The following is a 13,997-nucleotide window of genomic DNA, read 5'->3' on the forward strand; positions in this document are numbered from 1 at the left end:
AAATATAGAGAAGTTGTAATAGAAGAGCTGAAATTAGGAAGACAATCCAGTTGCAGTGTCTAGCTACTACACTTGGCCATATTAGAAAGCCTTGGACCAGGGGTGTCTCAGCAGAACAGAGCTCAGCAGATCTGGTCTTACGTGTTAAGAATAGTGACAGCATTCATGTTCGGAATTATTTTTTCTTGTGCATCGTATTTCCAAGGGACTTCTCCAGATCTTTTCAGCAAGAAGGGAGGACTTGAATTTATCTCATCTAGCTTTAATCATTTAAAAGTTAGATGGCAAAAACATTGCTAGTCACATTTTTATTTTATTATCAGGCACTCTTAAAGGTGATTAACCTGTTGATCTTTAGCTCAGATGAATATTTATCTCCCTATCATAGATAGACTACATATAATCAGATTAGGCTTAGGTTTTAGCATGTTTTAATTCAACTTTACATTAAAAAAGAGAAACAATAAACTTCCTACTAACCATAACCATGTCTCTGAAGCTGTACACAACTTAAAGGTTTTTCCACTTTAATCTACTTTCTTGCCTGGGAAGGCAGGTGAAAATACAGTGATTTTCTAATTAGTTTAAACATTTAAGACAACTCTCTTACCTCTCCAATATTTCTTGCTTTCTGGTATACCACCCTTTTAATTTTTAATTTGGGAAAGTTATTTCCATGTACATTCCTTTGAGTGCTACCTCATACAGCTGAAATCCTTGTAACTTTGGTATTAACAACAACTTGGTATATTAGTTGAAGAACGTCATACCTGGACAGGACTTATCCCTGGTTGATCCCTCTTTATGCAGTCAGAAATACCTCTCCCTACAGTTTCTTTAATATACTCTTAACTAAATGCCACCCAAAGGCATGATATATTTAAAACTTCTGAATGAAAAAAAGCAAGTAATTAAATGTACTATTAATTAACATTTTGGAATATCATTTTATATTCCCCATTTGAACTGTACTTGGGGGTTGGGTTCTTTGTTTGGCAGGCTAGGAAAAAAGCTCATGAGTGGCTGGATGAAGCCAGTTTTTCCACCTCAGTAGAAATAGAAGAGAAGCTAAACGAAAAACCTGGAGAACCTGATGAAGAAAAGACTGAAAAAGGAGAAGATAAAATTGACAGTGATAAAACAGAAGTCCATAAGAACAAAACTGTGGAGGTAAAATACCTTTTGGAGGATAAGTTTAATTAAGCAAATTCTCATACATTGTTAGATAATATTACTTCTTTATCTTCATGTGTTGGTATTATATGTTGTGCTTATTTGTTAAACTCACGGAGTTATTGAGAAAAATTAATATAAAACTACTCAATGGAAACCCAATAGGAAATTAACTTACATAAATATTTTTACTGTTAGTCTTTTCCTGTGAGTAAATATCAAAACATCAGGAACTCTGCTTATCCCTTTTTTTTCCCCATCTACATTTTTGTGTGTACGCATGTTTATACACAACATACAGTGAACTGATGGATTCTGTGGTGTAATAGCTGTAGGACTTAGAAGGTCATATGTCAACATTCCTTAGTATCTCTTTCTGCCGATGACAATACATGGAAAAATTTCTGCAACTTTATTTAAACTCTTGAATAGTTCAACTCACAAACAACAAAACAAATATTACTTTGGCAGTTCACAAGTATTAACTCTCTTGATGAAAGATAGCACTAAAGGCTAAATGTGTTTTGTCCATTTAGACAACCCCTCCTATTGATATGGTTAATTGTCATTGAATATTTTATGTGAAATTACAGCAATATTAAATGTGGTTTGGATCTTTGTCAAGTTTTTCTGAATTAATTTTAATTACCTGCCACGTTTCCTTACGCACAAAAAAAAAGTCCAAATAAGGAAATGGAGTTACATTTTATATATTAAAGATTTTTACGTGATTGCAAATTTCCAACTGGCACCAGCTTGTGAAAGCTGTGTTGCCAAAGTGCTAGGTAGAATTTTTTATCATATCTGATAAAAAACACTTTTTTTATTGGGAGATTTATCCACTTCTAATCTGGAAATTCATCTGAGGAATGACTCAGTGCTTTTGGCTCCATATGGAAGCAATTATGACTTACTCTACAGTTAAGGGATCTTTGTATTTGTTAGGAATAGACTTAAAAGCTCTATTTTCAAAAATCTGAGGGTCCGACAAAGCTCCCATACAAATAAATAGTAGATTTTTTTCTTCTTAATTTTCCAGACTCAGCGTAACATCTGTATTTTATTACCAGTGGGTATTTCATTTTCCAGTATCGTTTGTGAGGATAACTTTATGGTGCATGTGGTCCATATTTCTGCTTGAGGGTGGTTGGAGGAGAATTCTGTTTTACAAATTAGTTTATATTTATATATATATGTACATTTATGCGTGTTGTTAATACTGATGATATTGTTCCCTGTGATTAATTTAATTTAAGGAAATCTACATGCTGTCCATTGAAAGTCTGGCTGAGGTAACGGCTCGTTGTATTGAACAGCTTCATAAAGTAGCAGAATTAATTCTACATGGACAGGAAGTAGAAAAAACAGCTCAAGATCAAGCAAAAGTACTGACAAAGTGAGTGTTATGTATTTCATGTATGAACGTTTGACATTTGCTTGAAACTCAGGAAGTTCTGTTGTATTTTTGGCATGTGAAGTCACAGTAAGTTCATGAGTTAACAAACAACATTGGCTTTAGGAGTCCTGGTGCTGTATTTTCTCATATAATCAAGTCACGTAGGCTACCTATAATTTTTCGAGATGGCTAGCATGTTTACAAAAACCTGTTTTGACCTGTTCAAATGCTAAAAGTTGTTGCTTTCCTAGCAAGTGAATGTATATGCTCATTTGGGATGTGTTTCCTGTCACCTCTGGAAAATATATTGTACTAGCATATACAGAATTTGCCTTTAGAGTGCATAATGCAGCCTTATTATCTGCCAGTAGAGTTTCATTATCTGGTGCTTATCTGCCAAAAATAAACAAAAATCAATCTGTGGTTCTAAACAGTAAGACCACTCTTGTGAGTAACTTTGTAGTAATACACAACATAACATACATAAATTTAAGAAGCCAGTTTACCCAGTGAGACTCAGAATTCAGATCTAAAGCTCTCTGTAGTAAGCAATTTTACTGGTTTCAGTGAGTTTTGCCTACCTCATAAAGATTTCACCATAAGATGTTGTAAGAAGTTGAGTCCTAAGTAAGTAAAGCATGTAAGCAAATGTTTATCTTTAAGAATGGCAGTAACCCTAGCAAAGTCCATGGAAACACTTCAGTCTGAAGCAAAGTACTTGAACGACTGTTTTGCAGAATTAGAGCAAAAGTCTGATGCACCTTGCAGGATGAGGTTCAATACGATGCATTTGTGAATATCTAGCAAAACAGTGAAAGACCTAGAAATAGAACTAGGTCTCCTTGTTCTCTTGTGCTGTAACCACAAGGATACTTCCTCTTTTGGTACAGAATAGATGTTTTCTGTGCTCAGACAAGAAACTTCTCACTATTCTCATTAAAGTTTGATTTTTTTCCAACAGCATTTCTAGGAACTGTGTTGCAGTTATCAGCAAAGTAATAATTAAAGGATTAGAATAATAAAAAAAAAAAAGTCATGTGAAAAACAACAACAACAAACCACTAGTGTTTGGGTCAACATGACATCGTCCTGTAGTGTAGTCAGGACATTTTTCCATGGGGGAATATAAAACTTCTACCATGAGTAAAATTTACACCAAGATATTTTTAATATTACTAGAATCAAAATTGCCTTAAGAACATTGTTGGCTTCTGAGATGAAGTTGGTGCCTGACTTTTTATCCACTGCCAGGACAAGGATGTAATTTTATATTTGTCTCTCTTTTTTTAAACCAGTGTTACAAGTGCCATGTGCAACGAAGTTTCATCTTTATCAAAGAAGTTTTCTGATTCTTTAACAGCAGCTGGGGTAAGATAACAGCATATTCTGTACCATTTGGGCTTTTATTAACATAGTTCACTTCTTTATCCAAATCCTGTGGCTTTATATGAGATACCAGCAAAAAGGGCATTTCTTCCTTCAGATCATGAACACAGAGCATTCTCACAGCAGATTCCATGCTGTAGAGAAAGTCTACAAGACTTGATAGACTGCAGTGTGTCCCCAGCCTTCTGAAATTTCTCTTTCTAGACACCGTTCTCCCATTTTTCCTCATCACCTCTCAGCATTCATTTACTCTTATTGAAAAGGCCCCACATTTGAAGTCCCACCAATCGATGACATTTTATTCTACTTAGCCTATCCCTTTTGAATGCATTTGTGAAAAAGTCACTAACGGATAATACTTCCAGCACCTTAAGATGGTTTCATGAGCTGTCTTCTTAGCCTTTGCTAAATTTCCTGGCCCAGGGCCATTGTTTTTGCAAAAGGTTTAAGAGATTAGAAAATCTCTTTAGTCTTCTTTCTTAAAAAAAAAAAAACACACTGATTTATATCCCAAGATGGGCCATTTGGGAACATCCACTTATCTGTGAACATCTTTGCCAGAAATGTGATTTATTTCCCATTCCTGTTCCCTTTCCTTTTACTAGCCTGAGGACATTAATCTGAAGACAAATGGGGAGATACTATGTAGGTGAGCAGTGAAAGCCTTTTCAGGGCCTGTAGTGCAGAAGGAGTTTCAAAAATGACTGACATCTGAATATTCTGGCAGGATCCAGAGGCAAAAATTGTGCTGTTGCTGAAATTATTCATAATGTCAGAAAAGAGTTCTGGCTCTCCTGATTACTCCAGTAGAAGGTGAATATACATCAAAGGAAATTTCTTCAGTTCTCTCATGAGCTCTTCCAACACATCTCTGAAGAAGTTTTTTTCAGAGTTATTTGTAGAGAAGATGCCTTATTGGATTGCTTTTATTCTGAATAATTTACATTTTTTCCCATTACTCTGGAAGAATCTGCTTATTTTGCAATTTGGGATTGTGTTTTAGCATATTTTTATGTGACACTTGCAATAAATACATGCACAGACACATAAAAGTAAATTGCACATGAAATATTAAGCTGGCACAACTCAGGAAAATGAAAACTAAAGCTTTCATAAGCATCGCACTAGGTTTTGGTCTTATAAACTTTGTACTCAGATTTTAGGACCAGACTGCTCTTGTGAACATTTGTGTGTAGAAACTGAGCATAAATACTGTTCTCAGTGCAAACATATTCTCTAGAAGAAAGTTTGAGTTGGGCTGCCTGGTGGTCTTTTATGTGCGGTCCTATACCTGTTAGCTTCTGGAAAATGTGGGACTTCTGCTCATCGTGATCAGGCAGGTTAGCAAGGAGCACTAATCACACACAAGTCTTCACAAAACTGCTTCTTCCTGCATGTCCTACTGGTTCAGTTTCCTCCTTAAGCTGCCAGCAGCACTTGGTTTCACAAACATATTCCAGTATCTTGCAAAGTGCATTGACTCGTGCAAAACAGAAATAGTGTAGAACAGAAATGTTGGACTCGATGATCTTGAGGTCTCTTCCAACCTAGAAATTCTGTGATTCTGTGAAAATAGTGTTTTTTAAAGCACATTTCTGGCGCTATTAGCTGTATCTGTGTAATTCAGGTGTTAGTTAGTGTGCTGGCTCTGCCCATAGTCTATAACATTGTCAGTGTTTCTAAGAGTGAGCAGTAATGCAGAAGTAAGAAATCGCAGTTTTGCTAGCTATGCAAGAGTTCTTTCAAACTTAAACTTACTATGTATACAGTCCATAGTATTTGATACTGCTCTCTGTCTGTTTCTGGACTTTATTGACAATGAACAAAACATTCTGTAATGGGTTTTCTAGTAACTAACAGGAAAACTGCGCTTTTTTTTTCTAACCATCTTCAGTTTGTTCTGCCATCTCTGAGCTAAGATCCAGATGTATCGTGTTTCTTTAAATCTGTAATGTGAAAGCTACAATGCTCTAAGGGGACATCCTTCAGTTAAATTAAAGGGTATTGTATTCCCTTTGTTCTAAAGAAGTCCACCATTGAGTATTAGAAGAAAAAAACTCTTGCTTGAGGTTAATATTGTTCTGAAAAACACAATACAAAGAATAGTGAGTAGAAAAAAAAATAAAATTTGCCATTTTAAAAAGCAGAAGAGTTGATGAATCTGTTTTCCAGGGCTTTGATTTCTGTAGCCTCTAGTAACATCACTACCCATTGTACCCATTTTTATTCCTGTCTGGTGGTTGAGAAAAATGCTGTGCTTACTGAGCTAGTTGCACATAGATTCACTGGTCAGCCTGTGTTGTCTAGCTCAATATACACTGCCTCTAGTTGAAGATCTGTTTCACGTGGTTTTCCTTCTGAAGGGGAACTAATCTGAGCCTTTTACATCTGCCTTTTCCTTAAACTTCAAGAACATCATTATCTTTCCAATGTGTATTTCTCCTTGCTTCCCTGGAAATCAACCAGGGGTTAAAAAACTTTGAGGTGGTTGAAAAGGGCACAGGCAGACAAATGGGCAGACAATGTAATCACATCAATTTCATATCCATAAAAAAACAAGCCACTTGAAACTGTGTGGTACATGAATTAATGAAAAAGTAAAACCCTGGGTCTGCCTTAGTTCATTGTACTCAGTGATAGAAATACATGGGGTCTACTGAAGTGTGTGTGAAATGTGGACGCAGTTATCAGGAATACTGTGATAAACAGTCTGAATAAGAACCAAGGTGAAACAAGGCCTGTCTAGAATTCATAAAACCACTGCTCAGATGCCAATATATTTCTGTTAAACGTCTCTTTTGTCCTGGCATTTCATTCTATTTTCCGGTTTACAGAGCAGTATGAAGGCAGAAGTTCTCAACCCCCTCATCAACAGCGTGCTGTTAGAGGTAAGCCTTCACCTTTTCCACATTAGGAAATACTGTAGGAAGATGAGTTTGAAATGAAATGGTCACATTTATGTCTGAAGAAAGAACTGTATAAAAAGTAATGGCAATATCATTCTGGCTGCTCAGTGCCAGTTCATAAACCTCTTGTTTTTTGTGTTCAGCCTCTCCCACAAATACTGTAGCAGTGATACTGCATTTGGAGAGGATTCTTACCACCTGTGACTGAAGTGAGACTGGCCAGCTCCTAAGTGTTACTGCTGCATTGGTCAGAGCACAACAGGCAATTAACAATGTGCTGCTTAGACCTTTTTTAACCTATGCACAAGTTGCCTGGGCTAAGTCTATTCTTACTTATTCTGTTACCTATTTCAAATCCTACAAGTATTTCTTACTCACAGATAGTTTCTGCCTATGTTTTTCTTTAAAGTTTGGGTTGAGGGAATACTACAATGTTTCCTGTCCACAGGCATTTAGATTTCAACAAAGATTCACAGTCTAGCTGCTGGCTTGGTCAGCACATGGACAACCATGCATCGACATCAAAATGTTCATGAGTGATTTCTTCTATTAAACATCATGATCTATTTTTCATCAGAAAAGCACAATAAGCAAAACGTGCCTCAGTTTTACTGAGGAGAGAAGAGGTCAAGAGGAAGTAATATGTTCATAAAGTACTACATGTACTAAATGTGTACTATCTGCAGCATTAATCCTTTTAACTCAGCTGATGAGATCACATCTTTAAATAGACATATACATACAGTAGTGACTACAAATTGTAATTATGTATTTAGCAGCCATGATCCCTTAAAAATGAAGAAAAGGTTTAAAATAAGCATTTTTTTGCACTGGATTAACAGTAGCTTTAAGGAAAATAATGGAAAGTTGAATAGAGCTGTAAAGATTTCTGTACAGTTCCTTTTGTTACGGCATGAATTTGTTATTGCAGCTGACACATCTTTGTATGGAATTGCAATGTCTGGGAATGTCCATAATTGTGGAATAAGCTATTTTGTAATTCTTAAACCTCATGATTTGTAAACAAATATGTACAGCCGAGGTTCACAGAGTATTAGAAATTCCATAAATAGTACAATGTTTTTAAACTCTTATAATAATTCAAACTGTTAATTTCAGTGACACTTCCTCCTACACCAGATTCAAAATTAGTTCTCTTGATGGGAAGCCTAGCTGATTTGTATTACAAGAGTCAAACCTACTTCTGAACACAGTGGCATTTTATTCTACTCACATTACAAACAAAACTCTCCAAGAATCCAAACTGAAGGGAAATCAGATTTTTATGTAGGCTATGCTTATTCTCTGTAAACTCTTGTAATGCATTTTGTTATCTATGGGTTGTAAAATCTTGTGTGAATACATATGCTAATATAGCGTGATGCAGATCTAAAAAAGGCCGTGTTTGTTAAAAAAGTACAATGCAATTCCTGAAATGTATGATAGCTATACTGATAAACCATGTGTTTTCTCTCCCCATTAGGGTTGCAACAGTACTACTTATATCCAGGATGCTTTCCAGCTACTGCTTCCAGTTCTGCAAATTTCACATATCAAGACCAGTTGTCTGAAAGCACAAGAGTGACAGTTCCCCAGCAGTTGTGACCACTGGGCTTAAGAGAAACCACAGACCTAATCCCTTTAATGTATGCAGATAGGAGAGATGGTATGAAAGACTTCTGGCCACTTAGAGTCCTTTGAAGACACTAAACGCGGTTTTGCACATACAATATTGAGCAACTTTTTAATACTCTTTTAGACTTTTTGACTTTAGAAGTATTTAGAAAAGTAATTTCTTTTCCGTTAGAGTATATCCTTTGCATTAATTTAAACTGAATCAATAGTTAGTTGATGTTAGTATTGACATAAAACCAGTTTTAAATGTTTACCCTTTCCGTTGTAGACAGGGTGAAGCAAATTAAAATGTAGAGCTTTTTTTAAACATTTCAGCCCAAATGACCATTTTTATTCTTTGCTCCCTAACTTCCAGTTAAAAATGTATATTTCAAAAGTTGGTTTCAGTATTTAATTTTAGCCAACAAGAACAAATTATCATGGTGTTGCAGTCATTAAATATTATTTACAACAGTAAATAATAACCTTGTAAAAATCAGTACCACTTACATTACACTTTGTGTTAAAGGAGTTGTACGGTAACAGGCATTAACTTTGCTGAATTAAAATTCTGGAGGCTATGCATACAGAGTTATCCTGAAAACAAATTGTCTGAGCCAGTTAGAGTACGGGTAAAGCTCTATATTTGCTGACCCATAATTTCATATTCATTTATGTCTATCTCTTAATTCCAACTGGCTGAACAACATTGCAGGCAAAGCAATTTTTCAAATATGCAAGGAACAGAAAACTTCTTTTGTTTGTTCATGAAACACCCCCGAAATAATCTCATCTCAGATGTGTAACTAGAATACCCCTTTGGGTTTTAACTTGGTGTTGAAACATTTTGAACCTTTTTATAAAATTGAGTTAATAACACCAGCAAGTCAGAAATACAGTTTTGGGCATAAAAAATGAGGTCATGAAGAGACAATTGCTTTGGGTGGGGAGGTCATGTGTCAGAACAATCACCTTTTCTCTGAGGCAGTGGCTAGACAAAATATAACTGAGCAGCAGGAATGACATTTCGGAATAACACTAACAACCGTGATAATTTGTCCATACCCTTATCTTAAAATCCTGAGCTGTGAATCTCAGAGTCTGCTTAGCCTAGTTTATCTTGAAGACAGGAAGAACCTCCCAGTATTTTATGTAGCCTGTTCTCCTCGATTTTCATTGTTTAATACATTTTTCACAGCTATTTTTGTATTTTTTTTCCTCTTGATACACTCACAAATTGCATTTAAATGTTTTTAATTGTAGCTTACATCTGAATATGTTTAATCATAGAAGCATAGTTCATACATTGTAAAAATAACGGAATAGAACATGAGGAAATACTTTCCTGTCTGCTAGAAATGAAAAACCATGTATCTGCTTTGCATATGGTAACTTCTGTGGGTCCATAAGCAGTGACAGAAAGGTCTGTCTGTATCACATGCTGTTGTGATCCCTGTTCTGCAGTCACATGCACTGTGACTTTCCAATCTTTTGGTATTTAAAGATGAAATTTTCACTATCACTGCAATACAGTTTGTTACTCAAAATGTATTTTCTGCCACCCTGTAATTTTAGAAATCAGAGATTTCTTTCTGGGCAAATAGAAAGGGTACAGTCTTCAAATCCACTTGCACAGAATGTTTAATAAAAGTACTGGGAACCAAAATAAGCAAGCCCCTTGGCAGCTGAAAAGGCAAAGAAAGCTTGGCATTCACTGGTATTTATGTCATATTGAACAGCTAACAGTACTACAACATGGTAAAAAAAAAAAAAAAAAAAAACACTAAAAATTGTAACTGGCAAGCAGACTCGCTAGCTGAAAGGTAGCCCACTAGCCATTATATCTTTGCCACTTCCATCTGAAATGGCTTTATTTCTGAAAGCATATTTTCAAATGAAACATTTTTTTTCTTACCCAGTGCTTCTACACTTGGAAAATAAATGTGTTTCTCTGTAGTAGTCCTTTTTGGCTACTGGAAGAGATGCACACACGCATGAGTAGTACTTGGCCAGGAGTCATTCCTCTATATACGCTTGGCCCAGAAGAATAACTCCTTAGTGTGGATTTCAGAAGAGTATGTGCTTTCTCCATGCGCTTGGCCATGAGCAGTTTACAGCTGTGGATCTGGACACCAGTTTAAACATTCAGTGGCTTGTAAAAAGTCCTGTTTGTTTAAAGCTTTCTTTCTGTTGTTCTACACTGGCAAGCAGAATAATATATGTGGTTAAAACCTTGTTTGTTTTTCAAACAAAGACTGATAAGAAAGTCTAGTGCTTTCGACTATCAATCATTACAAGTTGGAGTTATTTTTGCTTTAATTTGATCATAACTTGTTGTCAAGAAGCCTTTCTGCCCACGTTGGAATAGAGCTTTACATCCATCAGGTACCTGTATGTGTGGTATTACTGCCCAGGGAATCATCCAAAGAACATAGCAATAGCTCTTTTGTATTGCTTCTATGCCAAGTTCATGTTTTCTGACATATATGATTTTAGCAACTTTTTTCTTATGGATTTTTTTTTCTCTGAAATGTGGTGCAGAATATATAGTGATAAACCTGTCAGAAAAATGTGATAACTAACAGTGGTGCTTTTTAGCAGAGGCTGAACAATGCAGTATTAGAAGCCTTAGGGGATTGTGTTTGAAATCATTGAGGGACATTCTTAAGACAAAGATTGCTTGTCTGACATATTCCTTAGGAGAGGTCTGTCTTGCTTAAATTATGTACGTATTGAGTAAGGTACCTTCCTTAAAGTAAAAGAAGTTATAAAAAAATAACGTGTAGAATTGAGTATTCACATCCATACAGCATAGGAAGAGAAACAGGGACAAACGGGAGCACAGGGATACTCCATCTGATCTCAGATTTATCCCAGGAAAACTGAAGGCGAAATCTTTAAATCAGTTTTAGGCAAACAATATTTCAGTAGAAAAGTACTGTGTAGATGTAACCAGAATATTTTGTTTACACTGGTTTGTATTTTTCCATCAATCAAATAAATCATTTGAGATACTGAACTGGGGCTGTGTGCTAAAAAATAATGTTATGAATAATGTGATGGGAGGATGCACTCAGTGAAGTCTTTCTGATTTTGTGATTTACATTTGGAATGAGTGATTTTATTGAGAGTCTGGCAAAGACAGATGCAAGCCTTAAACTTTTAAGGGAGACTGTCTGTTCCTTCTTTCATCACCACCTTTTTCCAGGTCAGTGCACTGAGTGTACTCTGGCATTTGTCAAACTACTAGGTTTTAGGTACTTATCTTAAAAAAATAACTTCAATTGTGAAATTCCCTGTAATCTCGAGCAGATCTCTTTTTCATAACGTTTTTCTCACTTTTGAGTACCTCTTTGTGTGCAGAGAAGAGAGCTTTGGCTGAGGCAGGCTTTTGAGCACGGAAAGTTGAGAAATGTGTCAAGGTGAAACGTAAAGCAGTGTCTGCACACCTACAGACTCACAGATAATCCACTATCATACGTCACCAGCGAAGTAAACTGTAAGACAGGTCACTTATTGTATTTATATATTAAAGATACTTGCTTTTTTTTTTTCCAAACAAAGCAAGCTGTAATTTGTTTGCTGCTTTTCAGGGTGTAGTCTATTCATGTGTAAACATCTCTTCCCTATGATTTGCTCCTACACTCCTGCATCCACTGCCTCAGACAGCTAAACAAAAGAACTGTCTCTCCCGTTTCTTTCATGTTGCTTGGATCATCCATTGAAGCCATTAAGATCTTTCTCTAAAATGTGCCCTCAGCAGACAATACAAAATTACAGCCATCACAAGATGAGGTGTTTTTTAAGGATGTTTCCAGTGTCTTCCACCAGTTAGGATGCATAACAACTTCAATGAGTCTGAAACCCCACAGTATTTTGAGTGACAAATAGAGATTTTCACCTTTTTTTCTGAATCGCAGTAGCAGTTTTTAGCATACAAGCAGTCACCCTGCTCATAGGATTATCTTTGAGACGTTCTACTTCTATCTCGAATGACAGCCCTGTCCTTTCAGTTCGACTCAAAAGAGTGTAAAGAGTGGAAAATGACTTTCCCAAGTTCTTTTAAACCCATCTCAGAGCAAGGCTTAACGTGACACCATCAGCCAGCCTGACCTACTTTGAGATTCCTGCAGTCTGACTGGAAAGCCCTCTGGACTTTTTTTCTGGCTTGGGTCAACCTTTGTTGCTGAGACTATGAGGACACAAACAGCTGCTTTTATTGTGCAACCTGTGCATTTTCCAGGCTTGGATACCTGCCCCAGCATTCACAGCAGACAGTATTTCTAGAAGTGCATTGGTGATGGCATGCAGCTTTGGAATTAAGAAAACAGAAAATAAAATGTCAAGAGTTGAGCTGTCTTAAACAGATAGGAGAGGGAAGATGATTTTTCAAAGGAATAAAAAAAAAAAAACAGCAACAACATACTCTCTGGAAATAGGAACAATTTTCAAGGTTGGATTAAAAAAAGACTTTTTCAAAGAAATTTTCAGCATTGTTCAAAATAAACAAGAGATGACATCTGATTAGTTCCAGCAGAACTGGAATAACAGCACTTCTGAAGTAAAAGACAAATCTGCGTGAAGTTGAAGAAAGTGAGGCAAAGATAAGAACATTCAAAGAGATAAAACTGAGAGGAAAGGAGACAGCAAAATTGATCACACTAGGTGTGCAGAGCTCATTCTCCCTGTATTACCTTTACCCAACAGTCTCTGAGCACAGGCCTGCTAAGAACTTACGAGTCTCCCCACTTAAATCTCCTTTTCACGGCTTCTCTTACAGACTCTTAAGTAGCTGCTCTAGCAGACTCAGGAACAAGCACCTGCCATTTGCTCTGCATTTCAGATATTTTACCCAGGGAGTGAAAGAATATTTCTTACATGACAGTACAATAATGCAGGAGTTAAAAAGTAATGAGAAGACAAACCCTTGTAAAAAGGAGACTTAACAGCAGGACCTTGCTGACAGGGAGGGGAAATGAAGGAGACTTGTATACATACATCCCAGCATCATGCTTCTTCATGAGTGGTGTGAAGGAACGGTTTTATCACTATGAGACTGGCTGACCAGGGAGGGCTCTGCTACAGAGGACCTCAGGGCCATGGTGAGGAGCAATTCAGGTGCGAGCCAGCAGCATGCCCAGGCAGAAAGCAGGCCGACAGCCTCCTCAGCTGCAGTAAAAGGAGCACTGCCAGGTGGACGAGAGAGTCGATTATCCACCTGGGCATGCATGAGACCACGACTCCAGTACTGCATCTGATTTGGGACTCCCCAGTACAAGAAACACGTCAGTGAAATGGGGTGAGCTCAGCAGAGAGGCACCAGGCTGGTGCTGGAGGAACTGCCCCATGAGAGGCCGTGCTTCCCTGTGGCTTGGATCTTGCTTGCAGGACATGGTAAGCTCTACTCAGCGGAGATTAAAGGCTTGTAAGAGCCTCTTGGTTCTACTTGTTGGTGTTTTGCAGAGGTAACTCAGGAGATGCAAATTTCAAAGGTAGTGAGACCAAACACCTGGGAAGCTGGG

At 36.9% G+C, this 13,997-nt stretch overlaps 1 protein-coding gene across 3 annotated transcripts in view; it reads left to right on the forward strand.

Annotated features, from left to right (window-relative positions):
- The window catches only part of FAM114A1 (family with sequence similarity 114 member A1), a 36,956-nt gene extending 25,462 nt beyond the window's left edge, over positions 1 to 11,494 (forward strand). For all 3 annotated transcript variants that reach the window (XM_068680129.1, XM_068680130.1, XM_068680131.1), the window contains exons 10-14: positions 1,000 to 1,170; positions 2,430 to 2,569; positions 3,865 to 3,937; positions 6,790 to 6,843; positions 8,345 to 11,494. In XM_068680129.1, coding sequence (XP_068536230.1) covers positions 1,000 to 1,170; positions 2,430 to 2,569; positions 3,865 to 3,937; positions 6,790 to 6,843; positions 8,345 to 8,446 — 540 coding nt within the window. In that variant the 3' untranslated portion in view covers positions 8,447 to 11,494. The remainder of the gene's footprint in view (positions 1 to 999; positions 1,171 to 2,429; positions 2,570 to 3,864; positions 3,938 to 6,789; positions 6,844 to 8,344) is intronic.
- The last annotated feature ends 2,503 nt before the right edge of the window (positions 11,495 to 13,997 follow it).

The sequence above is a fragment of the Anas acuta genome, chromosome 4 (genome assembly GCF_963932015.1).
Source record: "Anas acuta chromosome 4, bAnaAcu1.1, whole genome shotgun sequence".
Classification (NCBI taxonomy): domain Eukaryota; kingdom Metazoa; phylum Chordata; class Aves; order Anseriformes; family Anatidae; genus Anas; species Anas acuta.